The sequence below is a fragment of the Kwoniella newhampshirensis genome, chromosome 12 (genome assembly GCF_039105145.1).
Source record: "Kwoniella newhampshirensis strain CBS 13917 chromosome 12, whole genome shotgun sequence".
Lineage (NCBI taxonomy): Eukaryota > Fungi > Basidiomycota > Tremellomycetes > Tremellales > Cryptococcaceae > Kwoniella > Kwoniella newhampshirensis.
The window spans coordinates 707824-724019 of NC_089965.1; the positions used below are offsets into that span (position 1 = coordinate 707824).

General features: G+C 51.7%; 4 protein-coding genes across 4 annotated transcripts; 3 read left to right on the plus strand and 1 right to left on the minus strand.

Moving 5' to 3' along the window:
• Positions 1–875: 875 nt before the first annotated feature.
• Positions 876–7317, plus strand: IAR55_005835 (uncharacterized protein; the record flags this gene model as incomplete). The annotated part of the gene is made up of 9 exons (XM_066948925.1): positions 876–2486; positions 2539–2605; positions 2663–3026; positions 3082–3168; positions 3221–3342; positions 3400–3647; positions 3698–3861; positions 3918–6088; positions 6140–7317. 9 exons carry the CDS (start codon positions 876–878, stop codon positions 7315–7317), a joined length of 6012 nt encoding a protein of 2003 aa, XP_066800698.1.
• Positions 7318–7735: 418 nt separating this feature from the next.
• Positions 7736–9360, plus strand: IAR55_005836 (uncharacterized protein; the record flags this gene model as incomplete). The annotated part of the gene is made up of 2 exons (XM_066948926.1): positions 7736–8428; positions 8536–9360. The coding sequence occupies 2 exons, from the start codon at positions 7736–7738 to the stop codon at positions 9358–9360; spliced, it is 1518 nt and encodes a 505-aa protein (XP_066800699.1).
• A 154-nt stretch (positions 9361–9514) lies between these two features.
• Positions 9515–10875, plus strand: IAR55_005837 (uncharacterized protein; the record flags this gene model as incomplete). Its single annotated transcript, XM_066948927.1, has 4 exons — positions 9515–10003; positions 10063–10494; positions 10582–10683; positions 10825–10875. 4 exons carry the CDS (start codon positions 9515–9517, stop codon positions 10873–10875), a joined length of 1074 nt encoding a protein of 357 aa, XP_066800700.1.
• Positions 10876–11106: 231 nt separating this feature from the next.
• IAR55_005838 (uncharacterized protein) lies at positions 11107–15942 on the minus strand (the record flags this gene model as incomplete). The annotated part of the gene is made up of 12 exons (XM_066948928.1): positions 11107–11803; positions 12016–12171; positions 12513–12726; positions 12856–12876; positions 12956–13062; positions 13225–13255; positions 13361–13653; positions 13931–13967; positions 14013–14104; positions 14179–14629; positions 14692–14734; positions 14797–15942. The coding sequence occupies 12 exons, from the start codon at positions 15940–15942 to the stop codon at positions 11107–11109; spliced, it is 3288 nt and encodes a 1095-aa protein (XP_066800701.1).
• Positions 15943–16196: the final 254 nt, after the last annotated feature.

Below are 16196 nucleotides of genomic sequence, written 5' to 3' on the forward strand. Positions count from 1 at the left end.
CGTTGTTGTTAACGTATGTCGTGTCGCGAGAGAATGGACGTACTCGACCGGTATGATGTTTGGTGTTGGTGTTGCCGGTTACTATCTATGGGAAGGACGAGCGCTCCCAAAGGAGCGATGAGAGGATGACCCGAAAGTGTGGTATCCGAGTTGCAGTGGATGAGAGAGATTGGTGAAACCAGTCAACAGATGAGATGTGCGTGCTCGTGCGTGCACTGACTAAACAAGATACCACCGATCCTGAGCTACTCGGATCCAGATTCGTGGCGAAACTGTCGCTTTCATGTGATGTGCCGAGACCGAGCAGACCAAGAAGGACAAGGGCCAAGTCGGAGGAGAAGGGTTGGGTGAGGATGTTTATGCTCGTTCAAAACGGATACAGAGGGCAAGTGTTTTAACCTCGACACGCCCAGCCGAGGATAGAACATGCGCTGTCGAGGCCGGGGGATGTCCAGGGGTGCGCGACCTGGGCTAGTCTCACCACCGAAAGCAAAGCAGAGTGATCACCACGTGGTTGATAAGTGGGTTGCAGTAATAGATTAACATGCCACTGGCAACTCTCTCTCCTCTCTCTCTCTCACACACACATAACCGAAGCAGAACTCGACGAATGAATGCCGGAGCGAGTTTGACGGGGAGATTGGAGATTTGGATATCGAGCAATTAGGAGGTCAAGTCATATCCGACGCAAAGATCATAGTCAATCATTCAACGTCTCCCGGATTTTCATCACCCATCGACCACCTATTTGGTACCGATCGACCACAACCGAGGGCGGGTGCTTCCTGTACAACAGCCTACTGCTTATGAATCGATAATCGTCTTTTCTGGTTCGTCGCTGCACCACAACGGAGAATACACCAAGAACACAGACGATGCAGGTCTCGCTCCCTCCCCCGCCGCCGCTTGTATCTGCTTCGATATCGACCAACATGCATCATAATGCTCAGGATGTCCCATCTACGTTGACATCGGTTGCTGGCCAGAACGGCAGGACGCTCCGAATGTCCTCGAGACCAAAGTCCGCGAGAGCAGACCAGGTCGTCACACCGGTCAAGTCAAGACCCAACCACATAGCTTTCTCCCCCTTCGCCCTAGCTGGACCGACAGGTATGACACCGAAACAATCACCGATATCGGATACTCATCATCATCGACGCAAACCGACCTTCACCACTTCGCTCCATTATCCGGAGCACATCCCAACGCCTTCTCACTTTCAGACAGACGGCGACCTACCGCGAGACCAACGTCGATCGAAAGTGGCTGCAATGACCAAGCTTGACCGAGCCAGTACACCCATTCAGCTAAACACTGGTCCGGCAGGCACTTCTTTCTTGCCTACTACAGCGCAGACCCAGAACGGTAATCTCCATGAGGGCACTGATGCATCTGTCAGTGGCGGAAACGGTAGTAATGGTGCTACTGCCGGACCATCCGTGTTACGCAATCCGCTCCACCGTCCTGTCTTAACAAATCCTCCTTTCTCTCTCGACTCGGTACGAACGGAAGCACCTCGCCATCCACCTCCTCGATCGTCACAACGTTTGTTCGGATTGGAGGAATGCCCAACGTTCTATCCTACCGCCGAGGAGTTTCAAGATCCAATGGGGTACGTAGACTCAATCGCCGAAATCGGTCGCCGCTACGGGATATGTAAAGTGGTTCCACCGCAAGGATGGAAGATGCCTTTCGCGATCGAAACGGAAACATTCCGTTTCAAGAGTCGATTACAGCAGCTGAATCATCTCGAAGCGGCTTCGAGAGCAAAAGTCAACTTCCTCGAACAGCTTTCCATGTATCATATGCAACAAGGGGATAGCGACGTATCGATACCTCTCATTGATCGACAGCCATTGGATCTCTGGAAATTGAGAAAGGAGGTGAACAAATTAGGAGGCCATCTGGTTCTGGACAGGACTAAGACTTGGGAAGTTGTCACCGTCACTTTGGGGCACAAAGCTTCTTGGCATCCGCAGGTCCGCGACGCATACATGAAGATTGTCTTACCTTTCGACAAGTGGGCGGCACGAGCCAAATCAGCTTCCGTATCTCCCTTGACTCCGCTTAAAACCACCATGGCGAACGGCAGACCTGTTCCGCCACCAGCCTTTGCTACCGATACTCCCCCGTCACCGAGTCATCCACGCACTCAAAGTCGGATGGGCGCAGTGAAGATGAGTCCCAGGACTCGTATGGGTGGTAATGGTCTTCCTCCACCAGAATTACCGCATTCTAAGACAACCGCGCCACTCATGAACACAGGGACATCTCTCCCGCCGTTGGGTTCGCAGTTCCTTGAAGCACCAGCCGAGATAATACGGCCCACTTCCGCATCCCCCTCCTTGCCGACATTGACGATCAAAGTTCCAGGTTTCTCAAATCGGGATGGGAGTGAAAGCGAGCTGAGTGAAGAGGATTCTTCGTTGTCTGATGGTTCACCAAAAGGGGCCAAAATCGCGACGCCAGAATACCAGAAAGGAGAGGTCAGTCACAGGCCCATTTCAGCAATTTTGTTGTGTACTGATATCAGCACAGGTTTGCGAGGTCTGTAGAGGAGGCCATGCAGGCGACAAGATGTTGATATGCGATGGATGCGATAGAGGTGAGCTGTCTCAGCCCTGAACGATACCGAGTAAAATCTGACATCCGCTTGGCGCAGGATTCCATATTTACTGCCTGGATCCACCGCTCGCATCAGTACCCACTAACGAGGAGTGGTTCTGTACATCCTGTCTTTTGAGCCAAGGTGACGACTTCGGTTTCGAAGAAGGCGAAGACCATTCCATCACCTCCTTCCAAGCTCGAGACGCTTCCTTCTCACATGCTTGGTGGAACCGACATCGCCCACCTCCCTCTCCTGGATCCTCCTCTACCCCTGGCACAAATCCGCTTGCAAGGAGATTTGGCAAAGCCATTGTCACTGAAGACGACGTGGAGAGGGAATTCTGGCGTTTGACGGAGAGCTCGACGGACACGGTCGAGGTGGAGTATGGCGCGGATATTCATTCAACTACGCATGGCAGGTGTGTCTCAAAACCGTCAGTCATAGCCGTCCCGCAGCTGATATTCGGTTAACAGCGCTGGACCTACTCCGGAAACGCATCCTTTAGATCCATACGCTACGGACCCGTGGAATTTGAATAACATGCCTATTTTGCCAGACTCGTGAGTAATCGCATATCGACAGATATATCGCGTAAATCTTACGACTGTGCAGCTTGCTGCGGTACATAAAATCGGACATATCGGGCATGACAGTGCCTTGGATATACATCGGCATGATGTTTTCAACTTTTTGCTGGCACAACGAAGATCACTATACGTACAGTATCAACTACAGTAAGCTCATTCGCTATGACTACCCCCAGGGAGGCATATCTGACAATCACACTGCAGTGTATTGGGGAGAGACTAAGACATGGTACGGCATACCTGGCGGCGATGCGGAGAAATTTGAAGCCGCAATGAAGTCTGAGGCTCCGGAGTTGTTCGAGCAGCAACCGGGCTTACTCTTTCAACTTGTGACCATGATGAATCCTGGTCGAGTCAGTGAAGCTGGCGTCAAGGTTGTCGCTTGTGATCAAAGACCCAACGAGTTTGTCATCACCTTTCCAAAAGCCTACCACTGTGGATTCAATCACGGAGTGAGTGTGCTCCCTGTATGCTGTTTTACCTTTGTCTAACGAAGTATCAGATCAACATGAACGAAGCGGTCAACTTTGCATTGCCTGACTGGCTAGCGGAAGGCAAGCAGTCTGTGCGAAAATACCGGGAGTATCTCAAAGCACCGGTCTTTTCACACAACGAGCTTCTGATCACGGTGACATTGTACTCTGAAACCATCAAGACGGCACTTTGGTAAGTTGCCGGCGTGTTAACCATACTATTTTCAATCTGACAAGAGCGCGATACAGGATCAAGGATGGTCTTGTCGAGATGGTAGAAGAAGAGTCTGAACGCCGAGAGAAACTACGAGCTCAATATCCTGCTTTACACGAAACTCTCGTCGAGGATGACAGCCCGGAGGAACAGTATCAATGCGCCACTTGCAAGGCGTTTTGCTATCTCGCACAAGTGACGTGCCCTTGTACCAAACTCGTCACCTGTCTCGATCATGCCGATCAACTTTGCGAGTGCGCCCCGTCGAAGAAAGTCCTCCGCAAGCGGTACTCGGAAGCCCAACTCGAGGAGATCCTGGCAATTGTCGTGGCTCGGGCCTCGCAACCTGAAGTATGGCGAAACCGTTTCTACTCGCTGTTAGAGGCGTCAAGACCAGCTCTGAAGTCGATGAGAGCATTGTTGGCGGAGGGAGAAAAGGTAGCATACCCAATGACAGAGACTCAAAGCTTGAGAGCTCTGGTCGATAGGGCGAATGCATGGATCGAGAAAGTGTCGGCCATCGCGACCAGGAAGACTACTGGACGAAGACGGAAGGGAGGCAAGGACAAAGATGAGGACGAGGATATGATTGACCGAAGTCCCGAAGTTCTGTCAGCGTTGCTGAAGGAAGCTGAGCGTCTAGCCTTTGATGCGCCGGAAATCATCCAGTTGAGGCAGATGTTGTTCTCGATCAACGGCTTCCAATCTGAAGCTTCGGTGATTCTCTCTACACCCGAGGACGACCTCGATCTCGAAAAGTGTCGACAAGTCCTGATACTCGGAGAAAGTCTCAACCTCGACCTTCCAGAAATCCAGTTGATCGCAACGATCGTCAATCGTTTGGATTGGTTCAGAAAGGTCGAAGAGGAGGTCGACGATAGGATGTTGGAGTATAGCGATACGGTCCAATTGCTAGAGCAAGCGGCAGAGTACGACATTTCGGATGATCACCCCACCATTGTCGAACTGAAGCGTCGTAGAGACAAAGGCAAGGAATGGATGGATTCCGCTGAGAATCTACTCAAAGCGTCCCGTATCAGACTGGACGATATTTCCGCTCTCCTCGATGACAGAGAGCCGACGACACCGGTGTCAACAGATGTAGTGCGACAAATGGAGAACCTACGCAAAACTGTCCTGAGTTGGCAAAGTTCTGCCAGGACTATCCTCTCGTCTAATGGGTCTACCGTAGCCGCTCAGCGACTCTGCAAGAACGTGCAAACTGCTTCCGCCCCCATCAACCGAGTCGAAATACCGGAAATCTTGGAGTTGCAGGAGGAACTCGACCACCATGCGAAATGGATAAGCGAAGCAGCGAGATTCTTCGACAATGTGCCTTCCAAAGTTTCCAGCCTGATCAGTTACGTCAAGAGCGAGTTTGATCGTCATTTGAGACAGGACGATCTCGAATTCACTTCACCTCCTACTTTTGTCTGCTTCTGCAGACAGTCACCGGGATCTACAATGGTCACTTGTCGTAATTGCTTCGGACAGTATCACCCAAAGTGTGTACAAATCTCGCCGAAAAAGGCTAGCGAGTCTTTCCAATGTGCCATGTGTACAAGGATACCCAATGACGATGGGCCTTCTTTGACCGACTTTGCTAATCTGGTGCAACCGCGTCGATGGAATTTTGTCATCACGCCCCCGGAATTCATTGTGGCTCAGTCGGTCATGCGAGCTGCTGCGAGTATCGGCCCACTGCTGATTCAGATCGCCGATCCAAGAGACCAAGCCGAACCCTCCAGAGATGTCGAAAAGATCCGCCACCTGTTGCGAAAAATCTACACCCTCCCATTGGTCTACGATGTTATCTTCACCGAGACAAACGAGAGGTGTGTTCTCATCGAGTGGTTATTCAGACGCCTGCAAGATGCAATCAAGTTCAAAGAAGGTCTGCCTGGATACGGTTCCGGTATACACGAGAAATCGACCACCGAAAGGACGAAAACTCGAGGCAAGAAGGCAAGGCTCGTGATCGCTCAAGCGAGACCTAAAAAATTCTGGTGTATCTGTCAAGAAGCGGGTACAGAACCACCGCCGGATGACTCGGTCACCATGGTATGTGGGAAATGCGGACAAGGCTATCATGGCAGCTGTGTGAAGGCGCCCACCGATATGGATGGCATCTGGCGATGTCCTTGCTGTTGTGTGAAGGAAGCCAAAAAATACATGAAAGGTGTGGAGGTAAGGGTTCAATGGAAAGGTGAGTCTGACTCGTTAGCCAACTACTCAGCCTGCTGACGGCTTTGTACAGAGCAATTTGGCACAAACGAGCATATCGATTATCGTTCCACTATCAATAACTATGCTGAGAGTCCCGTCGTCGTGTCTTACCCTCCTTCTACGGACGTAGTCTCACTGGAATGTACGGCGTTCATACCTCCGGTGCCCCCGGAAGATATTGGCCCGCGGGACACAATCGACGTCGAAGAAGGGGGGGCGAAGAAGAAGAGGAAGATCAGGGCTTCAGAGATGGGCTTGGGGTCAAACGGCGACGTCAATGGACTCGATCATACTGCTAGTCAATACTCGACCCCAAAATCAGCTCATGAGCACGCCCCGTTAACGACCAACCGCAACAATGTTCACGTCGCTTACCCCTCGCCGACGTCGATGTCAGCAAACCAAATTCGACCCATCGATTCGTGGCGTAATCCCATACCTAGCACAAACGGTTCTCATCCCCATCACCCAACCTCAAATGGCATATCTAGACCTAGAACCATTTTCGACGCCATGTCGAGCGTCAACGGCGGGAATCACACAAATGGTGACATTCATGGGTCAATCTCGAGAGGATTGCATCCTTTTGCTCCTACGTCCAGCTTACCGTTCGCCATGGCTTCGATTGGCAAGGCCGATACTGCGACCACCGCGGACATATCATCATCTACAACCACTCATAATGTCAATGGTGTAAGCAGTGACATTGAGGCTATGCGTCCGACGATTAGACCGGCTCCACCGCATGTGCTTCCTGAAACGACAGACTCGCGTATCTCTCAGACGACCCCTTCGCTTCCGGTTGCCGTTAACTCTCGCTCACAATTCCCTGAAGGATTAGCTACCACTGGACCAGAAACCAACGGACATGTGAACCGAGGATCGACACATTTCAGTTCTCGGGTGAGCGAGAAGAGGAGTCGGTCAGGCAGTCTGGGTAGTCCTGCAACATCTACAAAACACGACGGCGAAACGAGGATCGACCCGCCGCACGTTGAAGCCGTCGAGGATGACTCTCATGGGGTTGTGAGAGCTAGATCGAGTCGGACTGAGTCTCCTACAATCTCCAATGGCATCAAAGATAGTATTGGTAGGGTCGAAAGTGCAATCGATTTGACGGGGAGCAGTCTTGTACTGGAGGATATTGGAGAAGGCACGGACAGGGAGAGGGTAGGAAGTAGTCCGGAGAAACCTATCGTCATTGATTAGGCAGAGAAGTCAGTCATGTGTTGGGGGGATCCAGTCCTTTGTGAGAGGGGCTCTCGGAAAGCGATACATTGCGATGTTGGGCAAGATTCCAGTGAATGTACAGTGTGATGTGTCATATCATCATAGCATGCGATGTAACGAGTAGGTCTTCTACGACGCGTCGTGGAGCATGTCATTCGAAGGTGGAGGACATCAATCATTTCCGGATTTCAGAGTTCCAGCATACGCGACCGATTTCAACATTTCAATAATGATCTGTCTACTCTCGCTGGACTCGATATTGCATCGAGGATCCGACTATACACCCAGCTCATAGTTTACATCGTGTTCCGACAACATGTGCATCTAGTTATCGGACCTGGACCCGCATGGATTCTCCTTCCCAAGTCGGGTTCTCGCGTTCCAAATTATCGCAACGATGTCACCCTCGCCTCGACCTTCTATCACTTCCTCATCATCGGACGAACCACTGATCATCGATCATCTCTCTACCCCTAACGCGATAGCTGGTCAATCTTCTACTCGACAAGGCACTGCGCCAAGCTCAAGATCCGGGATCACTTCCCATAGAGCACGCCCCATTCTCAGAAGAGGAGGAGGAGGTAAGGGAAAGGGGAATGGGAAGGTGTTAGCAGAAATGGACGATGAGGATGACGATGAGGATCTACCGATTTTTGTGGGAAGTAATGGATCTTTGAATGATATTGTGGAGAGATACAAGTTTAGACCTACCTTCACCAAATCACGATCAACCATCAACTCCGTAATCAATCCTTCTCGCTCGTCCAGATCACCTTCTTCACTCGAGCCTTCCGGTCCTAATCCTAGCTCGACACATCGAAAGAAAGTCGCCACGACCAGTCCCATCGGCGGACGTGAACAAACGGTCAAACCCAAGTATTCTCGAGATCGATCAAAATCGACGGCTCCTTCGTCTTCAACTACGACTGCGATTACGACTATACCACCGTTACCGCTCTTACCTGATTTAGCGTTAGGACCTCTACCTGTCCCCCGTTGGTTGGGCAAGACTGCGGTCTTGTTGCAATTACCGTGTTGTGCGGTGTGCAAAGTGAGATTTAAGAAATCAGACTCGGGAGCAGCTAGATGGGTGAGTTTGGCACGATCTGCTTCATAGCTGTTGCGCGATAACACTTCTGTGCCACCGGGCTGGCCCCTCCTGAATAGAGCTAATGGGATTCCTTCTTCCATCTTCAGAGACACATGTCAATCTGTCGTCCACCGCTATATCGACCACCGAACCCTGCGCCCGATCTACAACTCCTCATTCACAAAGCTTTGCATGACTTGTCCACGCACAAAGAGCCCACTTCTTTACTCGATCTGCACGTCCGTTCTGCCTCTGCTTCAGCAGACTACGAATCACCGATCCAAGGGTCCGCATCGACAACGAAGAAGAAGAAGAATGGAGCAGGAGCAGGTTTGGCAAGTGTCACGCTTGTGAAACCTACGGATGAGCGAGGTGAAGGATGGGGCGAGGAGGTGAGAGAGAGGATAAGAGATTGGATAGGACCGTCGAGCCCGCCTCGGGAAGAGAGTCCGCAACAAGAAGAAGAGAAAGAGGATGTAGAAGAGCATGACGACCAAGTCGTATTACCGAGTACACAGCCTCTGGGAGAAAGTTCTCTTGCCCAGATATATGGCAAATCGCCTCAGTCAAAGCCTGGTCTCTCACCCTCTCTTTCACCTTCTTCCTCCTTACTTAGTCTGACAGATGAAGACGACGACGAAGACGAGGAGGAAGATCGAAGAACGCCCGAAGACCAGATGTCGCATGACGAAGAAGAACGACATATACCACCTCCATCATCTCAAAAACGGTCGATATCTATGCGGAACTCAAGCGACGATGATGGTTCTGGATCGGGTTCTGATTATCAATCAGATGGCCAGGAGCAGGGGCCCTTTCGGAAGTGGGGAGATTCGCGAGTCGATGGGGATCTCTCTGGAAAGAAAAGTTCGACGGTCTCGGGTGCAAGAGGATGGGGAGAAGGGGAAGGCTTCACCATTGGATGGGCGTGATATTGCTCACGATGACTATGACGATGACGACGACGAAGTTATGATTTTGAACAGGAAGGATGGCGTTAGTCAGAGTGAGGTCAAGAAAGTCACCGAGTCGCCGATTGATCGAATGGAACCAACTCCTCGAACTCGAGAAGGCCCATTATCTGATATGTCCAGCACGCCACGTGCCAAGTCGAACAAACGAAGACCGAGGGCCTCATCGACCACTCCGACCCCTGCAACCCAGCCTGCGCCTATAGAAATCTCAACCTCTTCGCCGTCGGAAGAGGGTGAGGGATGGGAGGCGCATGGATGGGGAGACGACGCTGTTATGTCTTGGGATGGAGGTGGGGTCGAGGATAACGGTTCTGTATCCTCTGTCGGGGCCGATGAAGCGGGAGTAGAACTCGACGAGGATGAGGAAGAATGGGGGAGAGAGGCGTATCTTCAATGGGGCTATGAAGGAGAAGGAGGAGGGTATTCTACGATTGATGACGGCCAAGATGATGACGAAGAGGAGGCGGGAGAGTTTGTAGAGACACAGTTTGCAGACAACGAGGACGAGGACGAAGTGGAAGTGGTGGAGACCGAGAGCAAAGACCAGTTAGTGGCCCGGGGTATGCCGGATTACAGCTCGTGGGAGCTCAAGAAATTACAGGTGTGTTTCAGCCGACGGGGATCTGCAGTTTGATCTTAGCTGATCTGTATACCGCTCAGCGCCTTGTGACTGGTTACGGTTATCGAAGCAGCAATGATCACAGATCGCTCGAAAAGGTAGCGACAGATTGCTGGCGAGCCATCCACCCTCTCCCATCGGCCAAACTCCCTGCGCCTAACACAGCAGTCCAGTTGAAGGTGGCTAGGACTCGAGAATCGTCCACTACATCGACCTCATCTGCTGAGATGCCTTTGGCAGATATCAAGGGAAGACGAAAAACTGCTACCACGAAAACAAGCGATTTCGAAGTAATCGGAGCAAGTAGCAAGCCAAGGGAGGGAGGAGTCAAGTCCAAGGGCAAGGGCAAGGGCAAGGATAAAGAACGGGAGGAAAGTGTCGAGGCGATCGAGAAGGTGGCAGATCTGAGCAGTCGGTTCTATAACATGATAATGGGTGACCGGGAGTTGTACATCCGGATACTTCGATATGAGGTGAGCTGAACCATCGGGGTGTTGTTCAGAATGATATAAAAGCTGACGAATCCTATTTTCTTCTTCTTCTTCTTTTTGGTAACGCAGCCGATCAGCTTTGATGAACTCGTTAGTAAATGCTTTGCGGCGGGGCTTGACAAGTTGAACAGGAGCTGGAAGAAGGATCTCAAGCGGTATTTAGATCTCCAGGTGGGTGATGTCCTCGTTCTCAATCCCTCTGCTGGAGCTATGCGGTGAAGCAAAGTCAGGTCAGACTAGGTTGTTCAAGAAGAATATGGGGATTCTGGTTTCCTTCACATACGTTGGCTGACACGATGACAATGACTACAGAGTATAACGTATTTCACGGAAGACCCGACAGGGCAAAGACGACGGCATTGAATCGACAAGTTGATTTCTCACAACATGATTGCTGAAAGAGGTTTCTTGATTGTGGCTCATCCTTTACTGTACAGTACAGTAACTATAACATTATTGACATTTGTAGACACCAACTTGCATTGCTTGCGCTGTCGCTTTGTACTGTACGCTCCTGGTCAAACTTTCATTAATGCATCTTGCAATTTTACACAGTTCATCCTTAACTCGTCCGTCCTCTCGCGTCCCCCAGGTTCACCTCCTCAACCTCATCGCAGGCTCTCCATAAGTCCTAGGTCTCGCACCAGCCTGCCAGATGGTCGGAGTCGCACAAACGAAATGTACCTCCCAATCTCCTCTTCTCTCGCCTCTTCGTACCTCGGATTCTCTCAACTTTCTCCTCCTTTCTCGCCTCCTCGATCGTTCTCTTTCCATCTTCCGGATCTCTCTCTCCCGCCTTGGGAGATACATATCCAATTCCCTAGCTTCTCTCTCTTCTTCTTCAGAAGGCCAACTTGCGAAATCATCATCATCCCCTTTACTCGTACCAGTAGTGTAGCGACTCCGAGTCCGAGTCCGAGGTCGAGATCGAGATCGAGATCGAGTGAGACCGCCACTCAACTCATCTTCTCGTTCCGTCAGAGACTCGTCATCACTCCATTCATCCGCATTAGAGTAGCCCCTCTTACTCGCCGAGGGCTCAATTGGGGGAGGTAAGAGCCTCTTCCCGTCTTGGGCTGCGTAGACCTTGATTCCGCGAGGATGGAAAAATGCAACAGCCCACGAGGCGAGGAGAGAATGGACCGCATCGGATAAGATCGGTTCGGGTCCACCGGATTCCGAATCGGCGTAGGACCACCGACGACAACGATGATGATGCTGGTGACGATGGAAGAGGGTGTGTTGGACTTGATGGAGTGATTCGCGAGCCAGATCTTCGATAAATTTCATCCTGCCCCAGTGGGACGCGAAAGACATCGACCGATTAGCTCGTGATGAAAATTTCAGAAAGAAAGCCGATGTAGGGTCAAAGGATTACAACAACAGTAAGCTCAAGAAAGACGGCCACAAGCAAGCATACACACCGGATCGACAGACAGTGCGGCGGTAAAGCGAGCGGAATGGATCGTGGTCAAGACTGCCCATACGCCATCGCTAACTCACCAATCATCAGCTCCAACATCATGACTGGCCAATTCCGGCGGCAAGACCAATCGATGTGGGTGGTTCAGACCTCTGGCAGGCAACGAAAACGCTTCGAACGGATCGTATCGGCAGAACGAGTCGGGTTTCGCGGGCGGTCGGTCGAAACATGCTGGTCTGAAAGGTACAGTTCCGATCATGAGTATGCATCCTCCTTGTATGCTTACAATGCTTTCCGATCCCTTGTCCCTCCCAAACGAGTACCCTCACTCGACCTCGTAAGGGTCAAACTTCCGAAAATCCACCCCAATAGGTCTGGGTCAAAAGCTTCCTTTGTCTGCCTCACTGGAACTTCTTCATTCGTCGTCATCTGTCATGAGTCCCAAATCCCACACGCTCATTCGGTCCCATTTCACCCTCTTCTTCACCTTCTCCTTTCTGGGATCTCCTCCCATCCTCTCGGATCATCGCCGTCACTCTTCTTCGAGACCAAGTAATAATTTCGCCAACCGACATACTGATCAGGTCTGCCTGTCCCCGCCCCTGTCCCTGTTGATGTCTCACGAGGAAAAGATCCCGATCGTTGTGAAAGGTATGACACATCTCGACTTTGGCTACCTCCAGTTGGGATCATTGCCCCTTGAGGGGCATCACCTGGTGTTGGTGCTGGTGCAGGTGCTGGAGGTGCTTGAGCTCCTGGCGCGACGAGAGGTCGACCCCAGCCGTCCCATCCTGCGACGTTGGCGATGGAGCGAAGGTCCGCCGATCGTTGTAAAATGAGACAGACAATAGTTCACGAAGAGAGAGAGGGATGTTATCCCTCAGGACAGCTCATCACTAGTTGAGGAACGCAAGACTCACCTTCAGGAAGTTCGGGAGGTACTGCAGGTCCCCAACACCATTATCATCGTCAACCATGCATGCAACGCACGATTGCGTCTCACTGGGCATCAAGACTCACACATTCTGCCATACTGATCGAAACCTTCCTGTCCCGGCCGAGCGATGAATGGTAAGCCGAATGGCATTGGTGGGAGTGCGGAGGGATCAGGTGGTCGATACGGTTGACTGTACAATGGATACGTCTTGTCAGCTTGGAACTTTGAGACAGTCGCAATGTCGTTGGACGGCGATGAGGGACTACGATACTACGAGTCGAGCGATGCTTCCGTCAATCAAGGATGGTGGTACTTGGGAAAGGGGGGCGCAAATGGTGGAACGACTTCGCACCTCGATCCAATACCTCCTGGTCCTGCAAAATCTGCAACCATGTGTCGTGTTCACATCAATACATGTTCCAGTCCTCCTCTCTCTCTCTCATGTATCACATCATATTACATCCCGCCAGGAGGACCCATCTGCGTACCTCTTCCCAACATATCTCTCCCGAATCTCCCGGGCATGGAATTGATGTAGCCCATTCCAGGCATACCGGGCACAGCACCGGGTATAGGAGCACCCATGGGCATACCCATACCCATTGGCATCCCCATACCCGGCATGGGCATACCCATCGTTCGTCCGGCCATCCCCATTCCCATCATAGGGTTCATCATCATCGGGTTCATCATTGGTGGCGGACCGAACATGGGAGGTCGTGAAGCAATCAATGGTGGTGGTCTAGGAAATGTTTGGGGAAGAGGTGGGGGATAAGGAGGACTATGAATGAATGTAGAACGAATATATGTATATATATACACGAGGTTGGAAGTACAAAGTACAAAGGAATTGATGGTCCGGATGCATCATGGGTTGTTTCATCTGATGTCAGCTTCGGACACGTTTCACAACGGGTGTGTGGGGTATGTGTACTGTATCACATATGTGTGGCGCAACGGAATGTGTATAGTCACCACGGGACCCCTTTGGGATCGTGTTTCCACCAGCACTGAATTACAAGGGATCTGAAAGAGGGACCGGCGAAACGATCACTCACCCTGTGCCCATTCCCATTCCCATTCCCATGCCCATGCCTATGCCCACACCACCCTGCCCCATCATACCTCCGCCCACGCTACCAATTCCAGGAACTTGACCCAGATTCATCCGATTATTGAATCTCTCCTTCGCTTGTTGTTCGATCTCGATAGGTGCAGGAGGGTATGCATACCTGTCAGAGAGGAGCCGAATCCGGTGTCAGAATGCATGCCTTTACCACGTTGATTTTGCATTTGCAGAACATACCTTTCACTTTTGGGTGGCGGTAAAGCCCCTCCTACCGCTTTGTAAGGATTGCCATTCCCAGCAGAACGTCTCCTTGCTTCCTTTTCCACCTTCTCCTTCTCGTTCTTCTCGTTCTTCTCCTTCTTCTCTCTTTGTCTCTTCTCCCTTTCCGTTTTTACAGGTACGAGAGCATCTGCTCCCGTGTCACCGGTGTCGAGATCGAGTCCTTTGACACCTGTATGATCACGAAGTCTCGCATGGAGATGTTCGCCACCATCCGCATTGCGATCGAGCTGAGCAGAAAGAGTAACGATGGTCTTGGGTCCTTGAGCAAAGGAAGTACCAGATGAAGGAACGGTAGATGCAGGAGGAGCAGTAATGGCTGGAACTGCTGTGGTTGTACGTGCGCGGGACGGGGAGAGCTTCTTCTCGGATGGCGGAGGAGTGTGATGTATGAGAGCTTGGTAGTCGACTACAGATGTGCCCATGTCAGCGCCACAATGAAGACAGTCATTCTGAATGGAGATCACCCACTCATCGGGATCGGCCTGATCCCACCCTTTGTTCCCGCCATCCTCTGACTAGCCGTACTTAGCGCTTCCGTCCTCGCACCTCCAGCACCCTTGGTGGTAGGTCCACCGATGGTCGTCGCAGCTGTATCGACATTGACCGTCTCTTGCGCTTTGAGGGGGAATAAGATGGTCTCGACAGTCGTGTCTGAATCTTCGCCGTCTCGGGCGAGCCTTTCCAGAAGGGTAATCTCATTTGAGCAGTCGGTGTAGGTGTAGCGGGGATGGAAACAACATTCGGCGTAGGAGATAGAGCGGGGGGAGTCTTGGTGTTGGACTTGACAGACTTGGGCTTGGTGGTCGTAGAAGGAGCAGGGAGAGGGACCACAGCTTCGGGTACGTTTTCGACGTATTGGGATCCAGTCTCGACGACTTTTAGAGGAGATGCCGGTCTTCGTTTGATAGTGGTGGTAGTCGTGGTAACCTTTGTTTCTTCCACCACTTGCTCCTCTTCAACAGGTCCTTCTTCTCTTGGTATCTCAGGAACAGGTTCTACAGGAGCTTGTAAGATAGTCTGCGGTCGAGAGGGACTGGGAACGACGATGGTAGGTGCCCTACTGGCTGGGAGGGGAACCTGCGCAGGAACAACGAGGGGAGTAGATGGTGAGGCTTCTTCGACGACGGCCGCTGGCGGTGGCGGAGAGGGTGCTGGCGCTGGAGCCAGGGCCGGGGGCTGAGGAATAGTAACGTTGACGACCACTTCGCGATGCTGGTGATGGGATCGATGGAAGGGAGGAGGAGAGGCTGGTACGACAGTGGGAGTCTTGGAAGTAGGTGGTTTGACCGAAGGAGGATTACTTGGAGCTTTGACACTAGGTGGTCTAGCTGAAGGAGCTTTGGTCGGAGCGGATACGACGACAGTTGGAGGTCTAGTGGGGACCGCAACGACAACTGGGATCTTTGCCGACGGTGCTTTTACGCTAGTCGCTTTGCTTTTGACCGTATTTGCTGGTTGAGGAGTAGCGGAAGCTGGCGCAGGAGTGTTCTTCACCTCTGAAACCTCATCAATCTCTTTGGTCGTTTCCTTCACGTTCCCATCAGAGTCGACAGAACGAGCGTAGTGAGAATGATGATGATGATGCTCGTGATCGTGATGATGATGTTGGGAAGGTGGTCGTTCGTCCTCTTTGGCCGCGTCTGGAGCTTCAGTAGGCGGCCCAATAGAATGCACAGAGGGTGGGCTTGCGGTTTTGGCTTTGGATTTCGATTTGGCCATCGTGGAAAGATATGAGAAAGGGAGAGGAGACAATGATTAGAGTGGGACCGGTGGCGAAGCTCGTCCGAGGTCTGGTATTGGTCGACGTCGACCTGTGAGAGGAGAGGGAGAGGGAGAGCTGTGGAAGTCCAAGTGGAACGCGCGCAAAAGTTGACAATGGAGTGAGGAACTGCAGTGCTTCTATCTATACTGGGGAAGTAGAGGGGGGTCCGAGGACGAGTGGAAGACAAGGGAGCACGAGGGTCCTTTGATCT